The sequence below is a fragment of the Xiphophorus couchianus genome, chromosome 7, assembly GCF_001444195.1.
Source record: "Xiphophorus couchianus chromosome 7, X_couchianus-1.0, whole genome shotgun sequence".
In the NCBI taxonomy this organism is placed as follows: domain Eukaryota; kingdom Metazoa; phylum Chordata; class Actinopteri; order Cyprinodontiformes; family Poeciliidae; genus Xiphophorus; species Xiphophorus couchianus.
Window position 1 is genome coordinate 27,904,158 of NC_040234.1, and position 26,457 is coordinate 27,930,614.

The window sequence follows — 26,457 nt, forward strand, 5'->3', positions numbered from 1 at the left end:
TTTTTCTGGTCGTTAAACTGAAGGAAAGATGAGTCTTCCGTCAACTTTTCGTGTTCATCTTTATTGAAGAACAACACTTTCAAGTAATTCTCAGCGTTTTATCACTACAATTACAAGATAATTAGTAGTGGTCATTGTAGAGAACAAAAGTCTGAGTCATGTGGTAGAACTCAGTGACCCGGTGGGCCTTTTCGTAGTGTAGGCCGTTTCACATTAAAATCGAGAAAAGTAAGAAGGTCGTACCGATTGCATCGCATTAAAAGATGAAACGAAGAGGAAGGAAAGCCACACTGACAAGGTTATTCACTGGAAAAGAAAAGAAAAAAAAATCCAGGCAAGACATTTGATTATTATTATTACTTTTTACATTCAGTTTCCACTATCGAACAAACGCTGCCATCCTTGAGATGTTCAATTAATTAGCTTTCATTGTGTACAGATCACCACATTTGACATCAGAGAATGAAAAGAAAACAAAACTTAATAGTCGCTTCAAAGTAATAACTTCGTTATAAGTTGCACCGCAGAGGTCAATCATTTTGATCAGTTCAAGGTTTTACATGATTCATATACATTTTCAGTTATACGTTTGGGTTTAAATACTGTAATTCATTCGTCAACGAGCAGCTGTCTCCTATCTGATCCGAGGCCATCGAGGTTGTTCCAACCTGACGGTGCTGATTACAAATCATAGTCAGACTCCACATTAATTCACTGTCACATTCAGGTTTTTTTTTTTGTACAAAGCCCTGGGTGAGAGGCCAAACTAAAATCCCACTTTCATCAATTGTCAAAGTCCTCCTGTATGCAGATGACTAGGTGGTTTGCTTCTCACGTTGTGCGATGAGTGCTGGGTCAAAGAGCAGCCTCTGTCTAAACTAAAGGAGACCCAGAAATACTATCGGATGATTCATCTCAGCTCAGCCACTCTCAGGAAATCTATGATTTTTCTTAGATTTTTTTTTCCTTAACAGGCCAAAGAAATGAGACGAAAATTGTTCAGTAAAATCCCTACACGCCGGAATATTCTGATTGCCATTATTGTCTTAAAGTCGCCCTAATGCCATTAAATAACACATCCCAGAATTCACATTGGTATGCCCCGCCGATAAACCGTCACAAAAAAAAAACAAAAAACGGGGGCTCCCCATTAGGGATCAGCTTTGGGTTAGGATACTCGACCAGATAATCGTTGTGCAGGCGGGTTTAGAAAAATATACACACGGCATGTATGCCAGGACATAATCATGCTTATCCGAATCTGACTGTAACATCCACTGTTTGTGTAAAAAAAGGCACAAGAGACTGTAGCCCCTCCTCTGTAAGTGGCAGACAGAAATAAGGGACATCCCAGAGATAGGGAGTGTGCTTTAGATTTCCACAGTGAAAAATACAACTAGACCGTCCCTGACGGCCAAAACGACCCATACATCCAGGCGACTTTTACAATATGTGGAGTCGAGTAGTGATGTGAACGTTTGAATCAACCGAACAGGTTATATCAATTCTTCTTTTAGAGTCAATAAACAGCAAATAAAGTCGAGCTAGATTTGAAAATGACCAACGAAAATGTGAGCCTAATGCTCAACCGCTACCCGGGTTGCCTTTTACCCAGAGCAGAGTTCGGTATCACTATTTGCAAAGTGGAGTTGAAGGAACGGAAATGAAATGAAGTGTAGAAAAAAAAAAAAAAAACACAAAAAGAAAACCCAGTAGTGAGCCTGAAGCAAGAGCTGCTGGCTACATGTCGCTGCCTCTCGGATCTGGAAATAATATCAAACTCGACTCAACTGTGCCCTGGTGCCAAAGTGTTAACGCGTTGATGATTCATGGCGACCGTTCTAAATGCCATCAGCTTTACAAGCTAATAACAATCAGAGATCCAAAGAAGCTGGTGAGAGAAATGTTTTCTCTTTTAAACACACAAGAAGGGAAACAATTTTTTTATTGGGGCTGGCTGTTGACTGAGTCGGACGTCTGCAGGATACTGGAAGCTGTACGCATTACAGCAGAAAGTGCTTTTTATTCTTTTAAATAGTCAGTTGCATCGATCATGTTGGACTAAAACAAAAAAAAAAAACGTCGGCCATTTTTGGGAAATCTCACAGTTAAGGTAGAGGTCTGCTGTTTATGCTTAGTGCTACTGTGAATACAAGATGCTAAAGACAGTTTAACCCTGGGACCCTGTTATCATTTGTTAGTTTTTAAATAATGAAAATCCCATTTAGCTGTGGAGCTGTGTCACTGCGACTGCTCACCCAAACACACGGAGCTCACCCAAGCTCCAGATGTTAGAACTACACGGAGCCTCTAGTTCTAACATGAATAGCTGGTAGTGGTGTACATTTTCAGCTGTGCAAAAACTACAAAAAAAAATAGAAGAAAGAAAAGCAAATAAAAGAAAATGTTGTGAGCTATATATTCTGCCATAACCTGGAGAATATTCCAGTTTTTTATTTTTAATTTTGGATTTATTTTGAAGAAAATGTAGTATCTTGCTATGAACATTAATTCTATTGTTAGGACAGGTACATTTTTAATTGACCAAAAATGTGAGTTGAAAAATCAGAAACTGTTGAGAAGAAAAAGTAAAACAATCACGTTGTGCGTCTTGTACTACATTTCTCTGTATTTTGAACTTTCAAACAATGTCCTCACAAGAGGCGCTTGTATACAACTACCTGTGTGTGTGTGTGTGTGTGTGTGTGTGAGAGACAGACTAACTTAACAACATACAAAAACTTAAAAGTTCTAATAAATATCTTTTCTTTTACTTCAACCATCCCTAAGTTTTACATGGAAGGGAACCATATTGGATTTTGACGTTACTCTCTTAATTCTGACTTCATTTTTTTTGGGGTTTTTTTTAAACATAAGAAGAAACATAAAAAAAAAAAGTCTAAGTTCACATAATGAGATGGAACTTACTATAAAAGACTTGAGAACAACTGGAGTAACAGATCTCATCTCATTCAAGCTTGATTTGACAATCTCGCTGCTCCCTCCAGTGTTCACTTCATGAACTGCTCTACCACAGTAATGCAAGTTAGAAACATTCAGTCGTTCTGCTTCCGGGGTACATCTGGTTAATGTTTGTGCTTATACAGGAAACCTTGGCTGGGACCAAGAGCGATGGTGTCGATCCCTGTCTTCTTCTTGTGAAACTAAATCGGAGAGATCCCATGTTTCTGTCTGCCAGGTTGTGGTTATTAGCAAACCTCTTACAAAGAAATCTCTCTGTATCTGCAAAAAAAAAAATAGAATAAAACAAAATACAAGTACTGGCAACTGGCATATAGAAGATGTGTTAACAATTAAGAGAGTTTACCGCTATGCAGAAGGCACCTGCATAGATGCTGAACGTGTAAATACTGTAACATGCACAGCGAGGAGAAATCATCAAAAGTACAAGAGGTTCATGCTTTGACTATGCTCTGTGTTGAAGGAGGTGGAGAAGGGTGGGGAGGGGGCACATTTTGGAAGACAACCCCTTCCCCTACCCCGCTCCCGCCCAGCCCACAATTAGATTAATGCAATCAATAATTAGATGGTGTTCCTCTACCTTGACAGTTCACTAAGGCATCACAGAAATATGTCAGTCTTACCATGCTCTACAATGAAGATCTACAGTTTATACGGGAAAAACTGGGCATGCAGGCTGCCGGGCCGCTTCCAGCAGCACGGCGTTTCCAAATCAATCCGAGTCATGAACAAAGAGCGAGATGGGGGGAAAAAACAAAATAGAGAGAGAGATTTCAAGCAACTCTACTGCTGACATCCTGTCAAATAATCAGCGATGCTTTCAGGTAGGTACCGGATCTCAGGATTAGCCTGCAATGCCTCGCAAAAGTGTTCACGCCCCTCTTCCTAAAGACTCTCGCAACTACAGAATGACTTTATTTAATGATAGACCAAGACATAGTGGCTCATAAATGTGGAGAGATGATATGAAGTGCTTTGTGTTCAGATTAGCTTAAATAAATTCTTGGGAACTGGCAGCGAATTCCGTCAATTCAAAGATACTTAAATTAAATATTGTTGGAGGGGAAACAAATGTGTCTGAATGGCTTGGATAAAATCCCATTAGAGATCTGGAATAGATTTATAAGAGTATTTTCAATGTAGAAGTAACCCACAAAGACTTGCAGTTGGAACTGCCATGACATGACACGCACGTCACACTTTTTAGGTGTTCATACGTGAGAAAATGTGAAATTCCTAATTTTATTTTCCCCATCCGACTGAATTTTTACAAGTTTTTTTTTGCGTCGATCTAGCACATAAAATCCCAATTAAAGACATTGAGGTTTGTAGTTGAAGCGCGACAAAAGGAAGTTAAAAATGGGGGTCTGAAAACTTTTGCGAGGCACTGACGATTCGTTCTGAGAACACGGAGCGATGGCGCCGCGTTTTGGTGGATGGACCGCGATGACCTCCGAAACCGGAAGACATGGGAAGTCCCTCGGAGATTCCGATGTCACGATCTTCACGGATAAACTCTCTCCTTAGTTAAAACAAAAAACAAAAAAAAAAACAAACAAAACTACGCTTCTGAGTAAATAATGATTATTTACAAAGTCTGTAAGGCAGGGGGGAGAGGTAGAACAAAAACATTCCAGCTGAGGCAGAGGGTTGTAATGGATGTTGTACTGTCACAGCTAATGATACTGGCGTAGCAGCAAAAAACTAAACAAAACAAAATAAACATCTTGGAGGGTGTCGAGTTCTTAGATGAGATTTGGATGGAGAAGCATGGCTGGTGACGCAGAGAGGCGCTACTTATTATAAGGAGGCCACAGCAGGTAAAAACTGGGAGAGGCATCCTGGTGTTTTTTTTCTGTCTCTTGTTCTGAGGTTTGATGGATTTAAGACAAGAGCCCTGTAGGTTGACCACATCTCTTCCGCCGTGGACGGGAAATGAGCTCCCAGTTGTTCATTGAAGGGAGGGATGGAGGTGGTGATGATGGGATGGGGGAAAGGGTGCGGGGGGGAAGAAACCTCAACTTTGTTATACCTCCACTATTATTGCTTTCCTGTTTTTCCACAGGCACTTCAGAGGATTAGGCTTTGGCTGAAGTTGAGCGCTGAAGGAGGCTGGGGATGAAACGGCGAGAGACAGCAGTGACAGATGGTGCTAAAAGTGTGCTTGTGAACTCTAATTTGTTGTCTGCAACCGAAGAAAGCTACCTCCCAGCAGTAGAGTAATCACGCTCACTGGGGGAGAAAGGAGAGACAAAAAAAAACAACAAAAAAAACCCCAGTGAGGTTGGGATCGCTGGTGCTTGCGTGAGTCAAAGAGTGCTCTCCTCATCGGAAACCTGAGGACTCCGAGACCGAGGGGCAGACGGGTTGGGAACGCCTCCACTCCCCGCGTCCATCATGCGGTCGAGGGTTCTTTGTCCCAACGTTAGTCCGTGTGGTTGTTCGCGTGCTTCTCGTCCACGTCGGCCTTGACCTTCCGCCCGCCTCTCCCCGTCAGGACTTTGTAGCAGCCGCGGGCGATCTTGTACATCCAGATGGTGTTGAGGACGTCCAGGGCGATGCACGACGTGATCCAGGCCACCTGTGCTCCCAGGCCCAGCCGCTCGAACTCGGGCGTGCCGAATGTGGCGAAGACGCTCGCCCAGTAGGACGGCATGACGGCGATGCGGACGACGAAGAACACCACCGCCATGGCGACGCCGTTCAGCACCACCAGCCGGTGTGAGCGGGGGTACTTCAACACCTCGTAGAACCACCTGAGGGACAGAGGAGGCAGAGGGGTTGGCGTCTTGAACACTGTTGCGTCACAGATTAGGGGTAGGTGATATTTGAAGTTTCATCGTGATATTTTGTGGTGCTATTGTGATAAAGATAAAAGTGACAATAACAATTATTTGGTACTTCTATTGCAGGAAACTTTAGTTATGGTTGTAAGATACAATTGGCGCTATGATTGGTAACTTACAAATCGTAACGCCACAAAAACATCACTGCTCTTGGAAAAAAAAAGGTGTAATCCGCTTCTGTAGGACAACTAATATAAAGCACCGAAGTTTGTGGTTTCTATTTGACCCCAAACTTAACCACAAATTTGGAAAAGTTCAAGACTTTGTAGGTAAATTTGTAGAGATTGGCCCGACATGCCGTCGTCTCACCTTTGGTTCACAAACGGCGTGGACAGCTCTGAAATGAGACGGAAATTGGCAAAATAAGGAAGCACCCCGCGTGTCTGCAAAAGCCAGATGGATGCATTAGTCGAAGAAACACGGAAAGAGCTTAATCTGGTTTTCTCCTCCTGGGGAACGGCATGCTCACCAACACGTATCCATAGGCGTACAGCGCCGCCAAGTGGTGGCAGACGAAAAAGCTGTCCCCCATTGTGCTCCAGTTACATGCTAGCAGGAAAAGATCTGAGGAGGAGAGATGAAGGTGGAAGAACTACTGAGGTTATGATCAAAAGGACATTTAGAGGTTGAAAAATACCTTAATATTAAATTGTAAATAGCTTAATAGATGTTTGGGCTGTTAACTGGCGTACAATGAGCAGTTATTATTTCTCTGGGTATAACAAAGGCAACAAACATACATTTTGTCACATTACAGACAAAAACTGGAAATTATTTTGGTGTGTTTTTTTATTGAATTTATTGCAAATAAAGTAATTAAAATATTGTATTTTATATTTAGTCATTTGAAGCAAAACATAACACTACTACTGTTTGAGGTATTTCTTTAACTTGCTTTGTTCTGTTAGAGATGTAATTTTTTGCTTACTTTCATTTTCAAAAGAACTAGAGCTCTAATCATTAGATTAGATTTAGGTTTCGACTTTGACTAGGCCATTCTATCGCATGATTATACCTTGACCATTCTATTGCACCTATGGATGAATGTTGAGGGTTATGGAGGTTGAACCTCCACACCAGCCTCAATAACTTCACAGACCAACAGATTTTCTTCCAGCTGAGGTGTTCAAAGTGCGGCTCCCGGGCCTTCTGCAGCCCTTGGTAGAATATTATGCGGCTTCCCCCACCTCCATTTAAGAATGGTCTGATGAACAGGGATTTGATTGACAGATGGACAGTTTGTCGTTTTTAGGCTGAAAGTTTCGTAGAAATTTTCAGTCTTCTTAAAACAGAAATTGTTTGGTACAACGTTGTTGTGTGTAGTATCCCTCCAACATGCTTCAATGAGATATGAAGATTTTTTTTTTTCTTCTATTCTAATCTCACAAAAGCAGGCAGCACAAACGTCCAACAAGTTTTACTGAAGAACAGGTCTAGGCACGTACTCAGTCTTTCTTTATTCAAAGGAAAGACTGACTCATATTCCTCTCATGTTGACATTTAAAACTTTAGTTTTTAAACCGACAAAATAAGTAAAGAAAATAAAAATCTGACTGAGTTTATTAAAACACTGCTTGTTAAATTTATTGCTGAGCAGTTAAATAAATAAAGTGTGTCTAAAAATGATGCGGTGGAGGGAGTTTGGATTCATACATGCCACATTTTTCTTATTTCTATTTATTAAAAGAAAATTAAGAAAAAACACCTATCTGGCTGTAACGTGACAAAAGGTTCAAAGGATAACTATACAAGCTACAACAGGGTGAGTTGCAAAAGTATTGATAAGGAAACTAACAAAATAATGACTGCCACGTCCTGTTAGGTCGGGCGCAAAGGTAAATGATCAACAGAGGTCGAGAAAGGCGCTTACCGTAGAGGAGGTAGCCACAGGTTATGGCTACATTTAGTTTGACCAGATTAGGATCACCCCTGTGGAACAGCAAACAAAGGTTAAAGGTACTTGCAGTACAACTGGGACGTTATTACAATCAATGTCAGCAAACCAGGAGGGGGATCTGCTGACTCTTAGTACTCTTAGCTTAGCGCTCGGATCAAACAATGCACAGCATATATCTGAAGACTGATTAACAGACGATCTGGAACAGAATCATTATCATTCATGCTTGGTGGTCATTCAAGATTATATCTTATCCGTGTGTAGCTACATGTTAGTTAAAACCAACATGTTGATGGGATAACCGCAAAAACCAGCACGTTTGGGATGAGGAGAGACGTTCTCGTTATGATCCGGCTCTGGAGGATTTTAAGTGTCTGTGAACAACATCGATTCACAGCAACAATGGAGGAGATGCCTTTGCTTCAGTTTACATGTGACGGTGGTATCAGTCGCAGGTATCGGGTGCCACATGGCTGCCTGACGGTTCCTGTAACAGGACCTCACGTTACTGCACATGTACTGTAAAAAAAACCCCAAACATTCACACTACAAGGAGCCAACGCTCAGAAACACACACACATATGCTCAGTCAGGGTTTCCTCCAGTTTATTATAAGCCTGGCGGGCCACCAAGCTTTGCTAGCCCTCCAACCCCTCCACCAGGCTAAGTTGTTTATTTTAAATCAGGTTTTAAAATAAAAAACCTGATTTTCATCAGGTTTTTTACAGTGACAGTAACAGTGACAGAAAAGATGGATTAATAGATTTATAGTTGATACATTAATTCGCGCCGTCCCTGCCGGTTAGCCTCACACGCCATTATTTCCAAATTATAATATCTGCTCATGCACCTCCACATTTTTGTAACTTTTAACATTTTCCACCACAAAAACACAGTGGGCCACTCGTGGACTATGCTAGCGCCCCCTACCAACAAACTTGGCAGGCTTTCTGGGGGAAACCCTGCTCAGTTGTCATGTAGGGACATAGCAATGACTCCCCAACTCGGTACAGACCTTAACCTAAACACAGCTGACCGTCCACTGTCATGGATCATGATAAGGTCAGCCAGGATTTTCCCATCATCTTTCACCCTTTCATTAGTGACCACTAATCACTTATTCAGTTCTTGTTCTAACCTCTTCATACACTCCCTGGTGATTGGTACTGCACAAAAAAAAACTGGGAGGTATAATTGTAATGAGTGCGTCACAAACATATTTATAGCCTGTTAGTACAAGTAGCTGCATTAATACTAGGAGTCATATTCCAGCCATAACCCCAGAGCTTATTAAGAAATCATATTTATTAATTGAGAGAAAGCATTAGCTAGAAAATTGAGCGTGAACTCTGTGTTTAGTGGGAAAATTAGTCAGTTGTGGGTGGTAACTATTCTGTTGGCTCAGATTGGCCAGATTTTCAGCTCATTACCTGTGATGGTGAGGACAGGACTTGGCAGGAAAAACGTAATGGAAAAAAGATAATTGATAGATGACCTCCACTTTAATGGAATTGCACATTATTCCCAACATAAATGTGAAACTTCCAAATTCTATAAATTTGTTTGGTCCTTAGGTGATAGTTGTTGCTCCCAATATTTTGCCTAGTAGTATGTCATACTAAAGAAGGACTAATACAATATTATTTTTCTAGCTCTCTGATATTTTAGGTCCCATCCACACAAAGACCATTTTAGGTCTATCTGCAATGAATTTTTGTCATCTTGACGGCTTTTCGGGAGACTGGAAATGATCATTTTTGAAACCAGGTCCCAGAGTGGATTCATTTTAAAATGAATACTTCATGTTTACACTGAGTTGTTTTGTTTCTTTTTTTTTAATTAGAAGATGACACAGTTCCACCTCTCTCTCTCTCTATCCCACATGCTGTGTTTGTTTTTTGTGTCATTCTGTGGCAGTGTCACAGCGCCACCGATTGGCCCGGCATGCCTACTACAGAGCTTTCAGTGTGAATTGTAGCCGTTTACAAAAATTTACCGCCGTCGTCTCCGTGTTTAGGGACCTTAGACTGACGGCTAAATACGACTGTAAAAGGTGAGGACAATGTTTTGCAAATTTCGGTCTCGCTGAAATCTGGAATAACAGCTGCGATTAACTCTCATTGTCCAGACACTGTTTTTTCTTTACCATTACACAATATTCCCATCAGTCGCCACAAAGTTTTGAAAAATATACAATGAGTGTTCCATTAGGAGCAATTAGAATCCATCCAACTTTCTCAATACATCATTGATTGTCAAAATGTGAATGCATTACACTTAAAACAAGCATGATGCTAATACAACATAAAATCAGTCCTTTGCAGCTTTTCTGCTCACACTGATATTGCGGTGATTGCAGTTCATTATGTTGCGCAGCACTGGTACCAACCATGTGGGTTTTAAGATGTTTTTTTATGTGTTTACACTAGTTGGCCAGAAGGTGGCAGTGCACTGCATACTTACAATCATTAGACATAGCGTCTTAATGTTTTGGATAGCTGCCCACTATAGTAGGCACAAAGCATGAACGGTTAGTTTCCCCGCACCATAATGTGCAGTTTTATCCCATTTTGGTTGCAGATATTGAATCATTCAGCATTCTCTCTTTTCCTCACATCCCATTAACGGCCATTCCAGCCCTGAGCTCCTCCTGCTAACCAATCTGCTGTATCGCCTTACTGCACTTACACTTGGACACATTGAGCAAATATCAGGTTGAACAGAACCCAACCTGAACGGTGGTGAAACAATCAGGGGTCCAGCAAGCTGCTGCCGCCACAGAGTCCAAAGTCTTTTCCATAATCTCATCAATGTGATTCAGCTGCAGTTAACCAAATGTACAGTAAACCCACGTTCCTAATTCAATATATGAATAACTGACTGGAATACAGCAGACATGGATACCTTTTATGTTCGGAGGATCATGATAGCCTCGACTCAAAGATCCTTACATTATCTGTGTTCATACTGTGCGTATGATCTGCAATCAGATACATTTCTGACAATTCCAGATGGCCATATTGGAAAGTTTGAGCTACTGTTGCAGGCAGCTATTCATGAGTAGAATGAATGTGCATCCTAGACAGGAAACGGTTCTGGAAGTAAACCAAAGTGAAGGGAACCGTCTTATAAACAGATGTATTGTTGGTTTTAAATATTGACTAGGTTTCTACAAAACTCAATCAGTGTATCAGACTACTGTATATGTCAGAAAGATTGCATTCCTATATTAGATCATAGGCGTAGCTGCCTGTTATACTCTTCAGCTCAAGCTCTTCCCATGCCATAGTGGATTTATACAATGTCTTCCCAGGAGTCTTCTCCTTGTGGGACAAAAAACGTCTAAAGGGACGTTTTCAGGAGGCATCCCGATCAGAAGCCAGAACCATATCAACTAACTCCTGATTCAGAGGAGCAGCAGCTTTGCTCTGAACTCCCACAGGATGCCTACACACCCCACCTCTTAGGTTGAGCCATGGTTCAGTCTCATTGGACACTCAGGTTGGTACAAATATAACCACAAATTTATCAGCGGTGCAATATGGAGGGACAAGATTGGAAGTGTGGTCTTAGAGTGAAATTGAAAAAGTGAGGCTGTTTAACTATCTCACTCAGAAAAGTGTGAGATGGTCAGAACAAATTATAATTTGTTATGACTTGCTATAATTAGCAAATCATGATTATAATTTTCAGCCATTATTTACGTTCGGGAATAAATCCGAACACGAAAGCTGGACGAAATGTGACATGACCGTTCAGATTGCAGACACTTTGAAAACTATTGGATACGCATTCGATTTAGCATTGTACTGTATATGGACATGGAGCAGGTCGGATATTTTGGGGGTCAAATGATCTGAACTGAGTCATTCAGGCTCTCATGAAAAAGTTAGATATGGGTTGGATTTGGGCAAAAAGGCAAGCAAAAAGATGGATTTGGGTTGCATTTGCCTGCTCTGTAAACTTAACTTTATTCAGGGATTGGCTTTAAAAAAGTAACTTGAGGTAACATACAGTACATGCCACCAATATCTGGCTGCAGAAACATATTCTGGATTCCAACACCATCAGAACATGTGGAGACTGTGTCTGCAGACAGAGTGGGAACTTGGATGTGACATTAGGTTTAAACAATCTACTGATCGGGTTCAACTATTTTGGTAGCTGCTGCGGATTGTTGGCAATGCCATCAGCTTCACTGCTGCTAAGCAACACCCACAACATCTCAATTCAATTCCTAGAAATGTCTTTGGTGAGGTTCCAACAGATGAGTCTCCATAACTTTTGAAAGCTTACACGTGGTCCAACGTCTTTAACCCTCAAGCCTCACCATGTCTACAACACGCCGCACACACACCTACTGAGTTCAAGTCCAGATAAGCCAATCAAGAAAGGCAGGCCAGGCGAGGCCATCAGAGTTGCTTGACGAATTATGATAAGAGCCTGAGCCGGCTACAAAACAATGTGGGCGTCTAACAGTTTGGCTCTGGCCTCTGAAGCCAGCAGAGGTCGGCGCTGCAGCTTGACGCGTCTCAAAGCTGCGACACAATCGGACTGACTGGAGAGTTCATGCATGCAGAACGGCGGAGCGGCCAGGAGGTTAGCCTTAAACCCATTAGGATCATGCGGTGGATCGGGTTAGTTCCAGTGGGTGGAAAGGATGAGCTGAGAAAAGAGGAGTGAAGGAATAAACAAATATATTCACAGTGCCTTGTGAAAGTATTTTCAGTTATGCTCAACATTACTTACACACCTGAGAGATTTAGCTTTAAAGTAACTTCTACTTTCACAAACATGTTTCTTCTGGGTGAAAGGGACATTAGTGGTTTGGAGAAGAAATTCTTCACTTTAATGTAGAGAATTTGTGGAGTGAGCTAAAGATTAGGATGATGGTAGGAAGCCTTTCTGACCTCTGACCTAAATAGTCGATATGCTGGTTAGGAGTGTACTGCTAAATCGGGACAAATTTTCTATCATTTTGGGCGATCAGTCGAAACTTCCATGAGAAAAAGCTCTTATCCACTGATCTTCACTACGTCTGTGAACGTCCGAAAATCAGTCACTGTTTCCTTTTGTAAGAGAGGGCTGACAGAACCATCCACCACGTCATGACTGCAAGAGTGGTTAACAATAGTCACCCCACTGTTGCCGACTTAGCAACTTTGTCGCTATACTTATCAACTTTTCAGACAAAAAAATGTTTTGTATCTGCCGGAATCGGCAAGTCAGGCTTTTTAAAGATTGGTCAGAAAACTGCAATCGGTGCATTCCTGGCTTAGATGGAAGTACAAGCATATGTTAGAATGGAACAAAGTACAGATGTAAATTGTAAATTGTAATGACATCTTGAGGCTCTCAATCCAATTTGACTGAGCTTGAGCTCTTTCGCAAAAAAAAAGGGGGGGGACCAAAACCATGTTAATCCCTCATGCATAACTGCCTGCAAAAGTAGCTCAAACAAAAAAAAAGAAAAAAGAAAAAACACATTTAAGTTTAATGTCATGTGACAAAATGTTTCATTTTTTACAGCGTGTGAATACATTTGCAAGGCAGTGGAAGAAATAAAAAGGACAAAGCAAGTTACGGAAACAAAGTAAAGGGAACTGTGCAACAGAACAGTCCATTGGTGGGGTGAACCACTTAGAACCTGAACAGAAACTCTGCAACAAGGAGGACAGAGGAGAGTGGTGCCTCCATCTTTTCTCCTTACTCCTTACTTGTAACCCCACGTCTCCCACTTCAACCTGATCCCCATTTTCACTTCTCTGCTCCATCAGCACAGGAGACAATGAACACAAGAGAGGTGTACCCCACCTCTCTTCAGCCAGAGACGTGGGGTACACCGGGCAGCTGAAAGCAGGAGGACACTGATCGGGGCTGGATGAGGCAGGCTGCCGTTCCACGGCTATGAAAAGGAGTCTTTCTGGTTGGGTTTCAGCTGGAGGAAGTGAAACAGACTCTAGAAATGAGACAAAGGAAGAAAGGAGTGCTGCAAGAATGCTAAGACAAGAAAAATCAAAAACTCAAGAGGAAAATATCTAGAAGACGGATATAATAAAAAAAAGAGGGTCTGGGAGGATAATAATTTGTGTAAGTGGGGGAAAAAATAGTTGCAGCGGAGAGAGGGGAAGAAACAGACAGAAGAATAAAAGGCTAAATCCAGTGAATCTACAACCCATTGGAGCCTCCTCTGACATGTTAGATCTGCTCTCTTCTCTTCTCTCTCTGTCTAAAAGAAGAAATGAACGGCATCTTTGTCAGCCCAGAAGGTATTACATTTCAACTCAGACTATCCTCCACCGTTTTTCAGCTTCAAATTCTTGATCCCCTGCCAGTCTGATACGTGAAAACGAAAGAAATCGTTCCCTTTTCTTTCCCCCACCCCGCCCCGACGGGGTTTGTGCTTCAGCTGCATTTTAAAATAACGAGGCAGAGGAATTTCCAGAAGTCTTACCAGACGGGGTTGGCGTTGACGGCGTCGTCGAACCACAGGATGTACAAACAGAACAGCCCCACGATCAAGGCGTGCACAGTGGACACCAACCTGGGGATTGACAATACACACACACATAGGATCGCAATGAGTCAAGATGACCACAACGAGTTTTGTCCACATAATGAGGAAGCTTTAGCTCGACTTGATAAATAGCCATTTGTGCCTACGGGGACATTTAAATTACGCGTGTGTGTTAAATTAGGCCTGAGAGAGCCTCTCCTCTGACCTTTGGAGTGGTTATCTGGGTCACAGAAGAAGAACTCCTGAGAGCCAGCAGCTCTTATCTCCCCGTTACCAGGATCACAATTCTTGCACTATCACTGTTCAGTCTCTGGGACCGTCCACAGGTTGCAGGTGTTGACCCAAGCTGGCTCTGCAGTCCGCTAACCATGCGGCTTTTGAGAGTGCTGATAGAAGAGCAGAGGCTTGTGGTGCCTTTCAAACACGTTTTAACATTGTCAACTATAAGTGTTATACTTGGAGCAGGTCTGCAACTAACAATTATTTTAGTAATTGATAATGCTATAGATTGTTCTGATAATTAATCAAACAAAGATTGGCACATTCTGTGGATTTTTCATTTACAGGGGCAGCATTATGCATTTTTCAGGCAGATAGTGCCATTTCACAGTACGATCAAGAAACTGTTACCTTCAGTTGTTATAAAAATGCTGTATAAATCAAACATGACTTAGAAGAAATTTGTCTTTGTGATTTAAGGCCGTGAAATTGGGACTAAACTTCAGACTAAACGTGATGTTTGAATCGAATTGTATTTTAAGTGATAATATATTTTCTAATTAAGAAAAGGAACTGAATTGTTTATATACAAGCATTTTCTCTCATATTTCTTTCATTAGCTTAAGTATCTACTACAGGAGGAGAACATTTTCATATTCAATTGCAAGTCAGAATAATGAATATATTACTCAATTACTAATATAACTGTTCACAGCCCTAATTTAAACCATTAGATTAAGGGATTCGGTCTACAGCAGTTTACTTTTATGTTGTTGTGCATCTCTCTGTGAAGTGCTAAATACAAATAAGCGCTGGTCTATCATAAAATCCCCATAAAATACAGTATCATCATAAAATGTGAAAATAGGAAGTCGCGTGAATCCTTTTGTTGATTGAAAACTCCACACTTTTCTTAAATTTACTAAAACATTCTGTTCTTCCTCTTCGGAGATACTTTCACACTTGTCTCCTTGCACTTAAGTCACTCTTACGCAACCAACACTGACACACTCGGAGCTGGGTCTTATGCAACGGCGAAGCACTCTGAAGCGAACCCATTAGTAGATGCTTTGCCTCCAACTTGTTTGGGACTACTTGGCTGAGGCACTCCGTTCTTTCTCCTAGGGTCAAACAAAACTGATGCCAGCCGCGGCCGGGCAAATGAGAGGGAGCGGGGCCGACAGCAAACAAACGGGCCGAGAGAACGCACGCATCGGAGTCAGTGGGGGGGTGGGGGGACATTGCACAACAGACAGTTGCCCTCTGAACTCAAACCATGGGGTTTCCACTTGAAACATTAAGCCTCCCACTGCGGCGCACGTGTGCAGGGCGATGAGTTTGCTTCAATCATGACGGGATCCGGCTCAAGACAGCGTCAATATCAGCAACGCTCAGGGGTCAGTTTGGTGAGGATGTCCTTTCACTGTAACGCTATACATACAGTGAGGACTTGGCATAAATGTTTGCCCCTCGCGACCGGTGTATGTAAACTCTTTGTTGGGAGGAAGGTAGAAAAGTTGAAGCAGCAGTTTGATTGGTCAACTGGAAACATTTATTTTTTTCCCCTTTATTTAACCAGCTAAACCCCATTGGGATCTGGATCTCATTTTCAAGAGGGACCTGGGCAGAAGTCTGCAGTACATAGCAACATTAGCGGACTGTCGGAGTCTTCAAGGTATTTAGAGACAGCTGCAGTTTGAAAAGAGCAAAGTTACTTTTTGCTGAAATCCAGCTTCTCTGTAAACGGTTTATGACCCCAAAATAAGCGCAGAAGAAGAACGAAGATGTTACACAGCATCGCACGGTTTATGGAATTAAAAATGGCCGCCATCGTTGGATTGATTTTAACGTTTATTCAGTGATGGGAGCTGACAGTATCATCACAAGATCATAACAAGATGAAGGAAACTAAGAAAACCAGAACTACTAGTAACGGCCTTTTGTGGAGCATTGACTGCAGCTTCTGTAGAGAAGTCAGTTTTGTGTAGTCAGAGCCCAGAGTGGTGGGACTGTGATGTGATGCACTTCACTGACACAAACTTCTTTCATAATTTTGTAATTCTACATTTTTGTCATAGTTTACATCTGGATTTACCACATCAGGCTTCTTCTGGGGCAGAATTATGATGGATGTCTCACATCGACATAAAAATTGGATAAGATTCGACGTGACGGTTCACACTGCAGACGCTTTTAAAACTGTCATGCATTCATTTCACTTAGTACCGTGTAAGGAAGTGACAGATTTTTTAGGGTGAAAAAAAAAAATTTAATTGGGCCGGTCAGTCTGCCATGAAAAAGTTAAATATCGGCACAAAGAAAGTCGAATATGGGTCCCATTTGTTAGCTGCAGTGCCTTGACAGTCAGCTAGCACAGACTTATACGATGTGGAAACTAAAAACGACAAAGTGACATCTCTGGAAAGCTAGAGACGTTTCACAGATATTTTTACTCAAAGTCATAATTTTACTAAATTGTAGTATCTATAACTGCATTATTGCTGAACCAAATGATCATATATCCTCCTTTGGTTTAGATGATTTTAGACTATAAAAAAGACAAATAGACTTAATTTCCTTTGATTGTCTGGCCTTAAGTTAGATTAAATGTTTCCTGTTTCGTTATTCCTTTATTTGTGCCTTTAAACCATTTGGGAAAGCCCAAGATAATGATGTCATGGTTTTGTAATTTGGGTTGATGAGGAACTTCTGTGGGTGAATTCAAAAGCTGCTGCACCTCAAACACGTTGCTTTCTGGTGTGTCATTCCGAAAAACAAAGAAAAAAAAAAGATCAGGAAGAGATATTTGAAATTCCCCAAGTTTAGTTCCTTCTACTTTACACTTTCCTAGATGGCTGAAGGTACAGCGTCCATCTGTTCAAACAACTATATAAAAAAGCATAAGCAGCATGGGAGTGACTAGCCATTGTACCATTCAGGACGGACATGAGACCTGTGTCAACATGGAGGCAACACTGCTTCCTTGTGTGACATCACAGGAAGATCAAAAGATATCAGGAAGTGGATTGTGGATCATCAAAAATATGATTCAGCCTTGTGCACAACTTACAGATGCCCGAAGACATTATGTTCATTTATCTAAACACGTGTAAAAACACCAATGAGTATGCTTTTCAGGATTTTATTTTACTATTGTTATTTTACTGTGAATAGTCTGTATCAATTGCTCAGGCAATTGATTAATTCTGGGATTTAGAAGAAACTTTGGCGATACTAAATGACCTTAAAAAGGAAATGGTTAGTCTGTAAGCGAAAAAAAAAAAAAAAGCATAATTTTGTTTTACAACAGGTTCTCACTTAAGATTCAATGAATCTCAAAAATAAAATAAAAAATCTAATAAAAAATGTGCACCTTATTTATATTGTATTTTACAACTGCAATTCAGTCTGTCACGACAACAAATTTTGTTGGACAATAAATTATCCCAGAAATGATTGCAATAAATGATAATATTGTTGTTTTGAGATCATTTTAAAGTAATTTAATGGTGATGGAATAATAACGCAAGAACACATTCTCAAAAATCAAGTAACTTTAAATTCTAATGATCATTTGAAGCAGGAACTGGAAGACTTTTTAATTTTCCAAAATAAATAAACAAAACAACAGAAACAACTAAAATTAATTATGAAGTCTTTGTAAACAAAAGTATCCTTCAAAAAACGGTGCTAGTTGAGACCAGAGCACTAGACTGAAGCCTGTTATTATCCAGTTTTTTGATAGAAAGAGCGAAAAGAGAAAGATCAAGCAGATGGAAATTACTGAGCTCGCTTTAATTTATCATGTGATTAATTGCCGTAGCATTATTCATTGTTACGCCGAAGTGGACACACATGAATGGGAGGCAAAAAATAAATATGTTCACGGTGTGAGGTTTTCGTTCCCACGCACCTGGAGTTCCATTCGGTGAGCTTGGTGGGAGGTAGCTGTTTGTAACCCGTAGTGACGGCCAGCGAGAGCCGCGGACTGGCCACCGAGAAGAGAAACTGGAAGCCCACGAAGCTGCCAGCCACTACGCTCAACTCTCTCGTCTCCATCACTCACCTAAACACAACAGGGAGAGGGGGCATGGAGGAAGAGGGACATGGAGTGAGTGATCCACACGGACAGGTCGGGTCGATCACTGTCAGTCATCCTGGACGGCGGCGGCAGAGGAAACCGATGTGACAGTGGCTGTGGGAGGCTGCGCGTTCATCAAGTCCACCAAACCGAACAGGAAGAGGAAAGAGGCAGAGGGAAAAATAGAAAAACCGAGAACAAACGCCGTCTAATGCAAGTGACAGGTGAGTTTCAGCAGAGCCTCGGTTTACAGACGAAACAAACAGCAGAGTAAAGGGAAGCAGAAGGGAAAGACTGGCAGAATCTATAGGAAAATGAGTCTGAGTACAGTAGGCAGCACAGGGGCTGAATTTGGAATAAAAGGTCTCCATTATGCGTATTCTGCAAGCGGATTACCGGGAACCCACCAAAAACAATCCCTGAGAAGAAAACAAAGACTCTGCATGCAAAGGAAAGAGTTTTTTTTGTTGTTTTTTCTTTTTAAATGAAGCAACGTGTGATGAAGCTTAAGAGGCGCAAGCAGTTTGCAAAACAAGAGTTTACTTCAACAATGCTGCTCATTATTCCTACAGTCTGCTTTAAAAAATAAATAAATAAATAAATTTAAATCAGCTGGGCATTACAGCGCCTTGCTAAAAAGTGTTCATATGGCTCGGAAATGTAGCCATATTACAATTAAAAAGGCTTTTAGAACACGGAGAGGAGCAGAATAGAGAAACTTTTCACAATTAAGTCTCCAGAAAGATTTGGCTTGCTTTATTCGTACTTTACTCTGATGAGTAAAGTACAAAATGCAGCTGTCAGAGTAGGGATGTACTGATCCTCTGTATCTGATACTAGTACAGATATCTGAGGTCCAACGTCGGCCGATACCAATCCAATACAGAAAAACAACGCTGAATTGACTTAAAACATTTCTTGTTCTAAAACACAAACATAATTACAAATTTATTTGATAACTCTGCACCAGTACAGAACTCTTTCATACACTAGTGGCTTTGCAGGCTTGGTCAAACGAGTGAAAAACAACACAACTTTAAATTTGGTCATTCAGTGCAATTGGGAGCAGAACAGCTAATGAAAAATAAAATTTGAAATTTGCTAAAAGTTTGCAAAGAAGAATGGGTCAATATTTCAGTCTCTACTTACACTATGCCGGTTTAGGTCTACTCCTGCAGCTTGCAACAAAAGATGATTCTAAATGCACTTGCACATCCTGCTTTATAGATCTACATACAAACATCCAAGTTTGTGGCTGTAATTTATACAAAATGTGAAAAACGTCAAGAGGTATGAAGACTTTTACGAGGCAATGTAAATTTTTTACCTCCTTTGGTGGCTATTTGTCAGCAAATTTCTTTCAAAATGAAGTGTCAACGCTACATCAACAGCTTCAAGTCATTCACCTCACCCCAGACCCCCAAAGAAAGAAAAAAAAAACTATGGTACTCATTGATACTCGTGTATACTTCTTGCGTACCATTTGTTGTGAAACACTGCCTAGTCGGCATGCTTTATCTCGGCCCTAATTTATGTAACGAGTCGAGTTACAAAAAGCAAACAATCTCTGAAACACACTGTGAGAGTATATATCTACTAACAATAAATATGTCAAAGGTTGCTGGAATTACCGTGGAGCTTGCTGGGTTGTGGTTGGAAAATGGATCAAATTCCCGTTTTGTGTGTCGATAGAACCGTTTGTAGCCTGTGCTAGCTCTGTTAGCATTTGGACAACCGCAACGGTATCTAATCGTGCGGGTTTTCCCACAAGTGCTTTCTCCAAATGTTAGATTTACTAAAGATTTGGGTTGAAATCGTGCAGGTAGGTCATGCTTTTACATTGAAGCTGAGACTTTGACTGTGTTTGGCTCACATCATAAGGCAGGATTTCGCCAAGGGCCAAGCATTTAAATACACTTTAAACACAGTTTTTAAAACATTCCCATTGCTAAGTCAGTTTTTACAGCCATAAAATAAAATTACGTTAAACTAAAAGACTGTTGCAATGGTTAGCTTTGCTTATTGAACTATTATTTTAGAATGCATGTTGGAGTATCTCTGATACATTAGCTTTAATTGACTTTTTGTAGACTTTTTTGTTGCCTTTTTTTCTTTATTTTTTGGTTGGAGCATTGCATTTTGGGACATTTATTCCCTCTGGTTTTGTACGTTGTGCAGCTGGAAGAATTTTTGCTTTTATTTATTTATTTATAAATGTTATGATGTACAACCATGGCAACAAGTTCTAATCTTTACAACTGAGAGCAGCTGATAAGCATCTCAATACGGCCAGGCAGCGATATAAGGGGGGAAAGCAAAAGCAAATTAGGTGGATCAGCAGTGCTAGCTTGCAACTGATGGCGTCATCCTGGACATTTTACTGTGGAGTATCGTCGTAGGACAACTCTTTGGAGACACTTGAATGTTATGACATTTAATTTCCCTTGGGGCTAAATATAAGAATTTTTTTAATTGAATTATTACGTCGTACAAATTTTAAACAAATATGGAACGATGATACTACTGTGTCAAACCACACTTTTCTCATTCTGTGTCCACACTGCTTTCCATCAGCTTTAGTAACCCGGCCACTATAAATATACATGAGGTGTTGACATCAAGAACAGTTGGAGATCATCCAACAGGCCAACTACATTGTTCACATGCAGAGTGTGAACGTACGGCGCCTTCATTAAAGCATCCCGACAGATATTGCATGGGATCAATTTTGCAATTATGATATTGTATATATTGTGTTTTGATAACTTGTGCGGCTCTAATAGTGATAATAGTCATTCGATGTATTCATCGGCTGATCACTCAAACTTAAGAAAATCGGTGCCGATCGATCAGTTCGCTACATAATACAGAGTTCTGGATAATACTAATAAACAAAACTTTTTTATTAAATAAAACTTCTTTAGTGCAACAGTTTATATGTAGTACAGTTAAACAGAATGAAATGAGTACATTTAATCATACTGTCTAATTATATATACCAGTATATATGGCCTGATAAAAAAATTTTTTTTTAAATTTTTTTTATCGGTATTGGCTTTTTAAACATCAGTGTTCGGCCAGAAAACTGAAATCGGTGCACTCCAAGTATTGTGACCTGCAATATTCTCAGCAGCAGCTGCCTTGTATTTGAGGCCACTTTCATGCCAACAATATTGACACCAGAAAAGTCATTTAAAGCACTTCTATCCTTTTGTAACAATCGGTGAACAGCTCGGATGAAAAGCGACTTCTACTGGGCTCAACACATTTTTTTTGTCATAAAGTAAACTGTTTGGGCTAAACAAAGAAGAAAAAAAAGCTCTCTCTGCGATGAGTTAACTTGATTTTGATCACTCCGCAAGTGAACTGTCTCCACATGAACTGCACACACCACAGGGTTTTTGCTCATCAGCACGCAGACTCCTTTGGGGAAATCTGGTTCCCTTCACTGAGGTCAACAAACTGGATGTTTGTCTTTGCAAAATTAAGACAAACACCAAAGACGCACTGAGAGGAGATCGCTTGTTCTTGTGAACTTTGATGTTTTTGAAAGGATAGTGGTGGAGGTTATTGATCCTCTGCTCCCCAACGCTGACACCGTGCTCTCATCAGTTTTCTACAGCTCCTTATGTTCAAGAACAAAACTATTGATTCGCCAGATGCGTCAAGTCCACTTCCTCTCAGCTCTGCTTCCCAAAAACGCAGCAGTCCTTAGCTTGTGTTACCCAATGAACATACGGACACCGCTTGCAACTTTTGTTTATTTTGACATTTATTTATTGAACAAAATCCTCATCATCTGAATTGTGTTTTTTTTTTTCCTGCTTTCTGTTCTTGGGTTTGTTGTAAAGTAAAACTCCAACTGAACAAAAACAAAGCAGGAAGCAGAAAAGGCTGTAAAGTTAGCAAGAAAGTACAAGTTACTACAGGCGAAGGCTCATTATGAGCTTTCGCCTGCGTCCGGTGTCATTATCTGTTGCGAGATCCTGCGTCAGCGCCAGTCTGGACTGTCACCTGCTACATACCCTGAACTTCTGATTAAATCCAGAGAATTATGCGAGTTATGCAAACGCTAATTACTGCTGACAGATTACATTGTGCAAGACAAAGGTTACTGAGAGTTGGCAGAAAGCACTGGGAATCTGATATGGTGCAGATATGTGGAATTATTCTGTTTGCAAAGCAATCGAAGTGGGTTAGGGCTGCACAGTGGCGCAGTTGGTAGCACTGTTGCCTTGCAGCAAGAAGGTCCTGGGTTCGATTCCCGGCCGGGGTCTTTCTGCATGGAGTTTGCATGTTCTCCCTGTGCATGCGTGGGTTCTCTCCGGGTACTCCGGCTTCCTCCCACAGTCCAAAAACATGACTGTCAGGTCAATTGGTTTCTCTAAATTCTCCCTAGGTGTGAGTGTGTGTGTGAATGGTTGTTTGTCCTGTATGTCTCTGTGTTGCCCTGCGACAGACTGGCGACCTGTCCAGGGTGTACCCCGCCTCTCGCCCGGAACGTAGCTGGAGATGGGCACCAGCAACCCTCCCGACCCCATTAGGGACAAGGGTGAACAGAAAATGGATGGATGGATGGATGGATCGAAGTGGGTTAACCGCCGAGCCGCACATGACACCTTGGGTATGTAATGTGCACACACCTACAGTGATTTGGAGAAGTGTTCAGAAAGCCAAAGACATCCTTATATTTTACTGGGATTTTATGCGTTAGACCAACATAAAGCAGTGCGCACTGACCAAAAAGTTCTATTGGGTCTCATCTGACCGTAGCACCTTTTTCAACATGTTTGCTGTCTCCTTCATGGCTCATGGCAAATATTATACCAGACTTTAGTGGCATTTGCAAAGTAGCCAATCTAAGAGCTCCATTTATTTTTCTTGGCACTGATTGATTGTACACCAAGACCGGAAATAAAGAAGACTGTAGATGTTAGCCTCTGTGGTAGTGCTAAGACAGTTAGCGCTGTGCGCATTAATGCATATTAGGGTTTATTTAGTGTTTGAACTATTAAAATAGGCAGTTAGAAGCTCACTTGGTCTCAGGTATTCTCAGATTTTAGCTAGTATACGAACAAACCAACCCTTAGAGGGGGCTTCAGAACTTGTGTTATTTGAACACAAGTAATCTAGTCAGTCTTAGCAATGGACTGAGTCTGGTGAAGTGGGTTTATCCCGTGGTTTTAAAACCTGTTTGTGAGGATGGGTACTTTAAGATTTTTATTTATTTAGGTATTGGTAATGGGGGAGAACACAAATACATGCCACACTTTTCATGTGTGTTTGCAAAAAATAAATAAATAAAAATGATGTTCCTTTCATTTGACAATTAAGAACGATCCTGTGTTGGTCTACCACACACAGGATTCCTACAGACTTTTCTTCTGGACAACTTCAAATTCAACTTGAACCAAACTTGTGGTTATTAAGAGTAGTTTTGGTGAAACAATGCACTAAAGGTGATAGTCTTTGGGTTTGTTTATTTTTTATTGTAAAAAAACAAAAAAGACAAATAAGGTACCAGAACTCTCATACTGTCCACTTGACAAGAATACAATTTTAAATTATGGCTGGTCTAAATTACACACCAAAAAACCAGAAGTTTCAATCTTGTTCTACTGTTTTTTACTTAAATGTAGGAATGGACATTTATCATATTGTTTATCGTGATAAATGTCTCATCATGATAAGAATTGATAAGTTATTGTTACCAGGATAAATTCCAATTAATGATGTCAGTTAGTTCGGCCATTTTCTCCGCCGTTTGTTCAATAAATATCGATACATTTGAAAATATGATTAAATGCAGTTACTCTGTGCATTTTAGTGACATAAATCACACTTCTTTATGTGACTGGTGTCCTAAAGAAGCATATTACAAATGGGATTGTTTTTCAAGAGCAGTGTTTGTTTGTGGAGTAATGATTATTGTGCCAGTCAGTCACAGCCATCCCTACAGTTGCTTTAAAAAAAAAAAGTAAGTAGTTCTTATAGTTACTTTTATCGTTATCACAATAGTACCACAAAATATCGTGATAAAACTCTTAAGTCCATATTGCCCACTGCTAGTTGAAGTCACCAGCACTAAACGCACTAATCAAACTTTAAAAACAAACTATCAGGATCAGCAGCAAAGCAGAGAAAAGCTCCACAACACCCAGTGAGCCCATTATTCCCCACATTTCTGCGCTGATTATATATGCAGCTTGCGCCTGAATAATTCAGCATCCTTCACCTGGCAGGCTGGTTCATATCCCGCCCCGTGGGAAGAGAGGAGGCGACCCGTGGAGCCTCCTCTCTGCAGCTCGCGGCCCCGGAACAGGAGAGTCCGCCCTGTCATCCACTCCTGACCTTCTTCCGCAGGACCATCCTGCTGCTGTCAGCAAAACCGTGACACCCCTTCTACCCCCCCCCCACCACCCCACCCTCTCCCCTCCACACACACACACACACACACACACACACACCCCGACATATCGACCAAACATAAATAATAGGGCTTCAATTTCCTTCCCACCACCACTTCTACCCCCCACGACTGTTCGTTTGGAAATCCAAACCGACCCCCAGTCTGCCGCATTGCTACACCAAACCTCTGGGCTTGGACTTGCACAATATTCCCCCCCACCTCCTCCTCCTCCTCTTCCTCCTCCTCTCTCTCCCCGCAGGAGCCTGATCGCACCGGTCTCCTCCAGCATGCTGGATCCTGACATGAATACTGATACATCACGGCTGATCGGCGCATCTTGCACACAGACCCTGTAACAATACCTCCGCCTCCCGCCTCCACGATTTGGAGGGACCTGCACGCCGTCCACGGCGGAGCGGCTCGCGCTACCCGGGGTGTGCAGCAAAGATGAGATTATCTACCCACGAAGACATTCGGTGCGCCCTGCAATTTGGACGCAAATGAACGACAAAAGCGTTGCAGGCAGCCAAGAAAATGGCGAGATTTTGGCGAGGAACGCATCAGCAACAAGAAACGCAGCTTTATTTATTTTTTAATTGGCCCCCCACCTCCCGTCCCTCCCCTTCTTGAATGCCTACCCAGACAGGTGGGGAACGAGTTGTAACAAGCAGTCCCCGGTACCACGTCCGAACACGGAGAGTTACGTATGAGCTGGCAACAACGAATAAAAAGGAGGACAAAAAGAAAAGTCCGAGGTAAAACGCAGACAGAATAAACTGGTTCATAGCGCTGGGAGAGGAGGTACGAGGTCTGCTTTACCTGCTAGCCGTCGCATAGGGCACAAGTTGGCGGACAAACCCCCACCGTCCAAGCACCGGTGTGGCTGTGGGCGTCTTCTCTCCACTTTCCTTCAACTTGACGTTAGCTAGCGGCTCGGCTAAAACTGGAAGCAGCCCCACTGGCTCTCCCTGCGAGACCCCCAGGACGAGCGGAGGAGCAGCACAACAGCCTTCCTTCCCCCGCCACGAAGACAAGCGCCGCCAGCCGCTGCGAACAAGGAGAGCAATGGCTTCCCTCCCTCACCGCCTCATGTCCTCGCTTTCGGGTGTTTTCGCACGAGAGTACCGATAGAAAAGTTGTTGTTTTTTTTTCAGCCGTTTTATTTTGACTCTTGACAGAAAGCGAGCGAGCGAGCGGTGACGTCGGCACGTACCCGCCTCCGCGTGCACACGCCCCCCTGGACGCGGGCTACACCCACGAGAAACAAAGGCCAGGCTTTAATATGATTTATGGATGAGTACGCAGGGCTGGCCTAAGGTTGTGTGGGACCCTAGGCAGAATTTGATTCGGGGCCCCTCTTCCTTTTAGGAATATCACCTCTACCAACAGCATTTCAATACAGATTTATTGGAAACCGGGGAACAGACCTGATCATTTGTAAACAATAAAAAGCATATTCTTGCCAACTTTGCAAATTAAATTAGCTAGATATGTTTTATTACTATT

General features: G+C 41.6%; 1 protein-coding gene across 4 annotated transcripts; it reads right to left on the minus strand.

Moving 5' to 3' along the window:
- Positions 1–40: 40 nt before the first annotated feature.
- tlcd4b (TLC domain containing 4b) lies at positions 41–26,024 on the minus strand. 4 transcript variants are annotated; one of them, XM_028022751.1, is made up of 7 exons: positions 25,771–25,907; positions 18,375–18,527; positions 14,180–14,269; positions 7,699–7,757; positions 6,298–6,392; positions 6,138–6,211; positions 41–5,738 (listed from the first exon to the last, which is right to left on the minus strand). In XM_028022751.1, the coding sequence occupies exons 2-7, from the start codon at positions 18,518–18,520 to the stop codon at positions 5,408–5,410; spliced, it is 795 nt and encodes a 264-aa protein (XP_027878552.1). In that variant the 5' UTR covers positions 18,521–18,527; positions 25,771–25,907; the 3' UTR covers positions 41–5,407. The 4 variants fall into 4 exon arrangements, with proteins under 4 accessions (XP_027878552.1, XP_027878551.1, XP_027878554.1 ...); XM_028022750.1 differs by lacking the exon at positions 25,771–25,907 and adding an exon at positions 24,778–24,945; XM_028022753.1 differs by lacking the exon at positions 18,375–18,527 and having other exon boundaries at positions 25,771–26,024.
- Between the last annotated feature and the right edge of the window lie 433 nt (positions 26,025–26,457).

What these genes read in the sequence shown, in the direction of transcription:
- tlcd4b (XM_028022751.1), bottom strand. Translation starts at nt 18,520, where the DNA reads ATGGAGACGAGAGAGTTGAGCGTAGTGGCTGGCAGCTTCGTGGGCTTC. An exon ending in GTCAACGCCAACCCCGTCTG is followed by an intron (nt 7,758 to 14,179) that starts GTAAGACTTCTG and finishes GCTGTTCCACAG; the next exon opens with GGGTGATCCTAATCTGGTCA. An exon ending in ACGCCTATGGATACGTGTTG is followed by an intron (nt 6,212 to 6,297) that starts GTGAGCATGCCG and finishes TGGCTTTTGCAG; the next exon opens with ACACGCGGGGTGCTTCCTTA.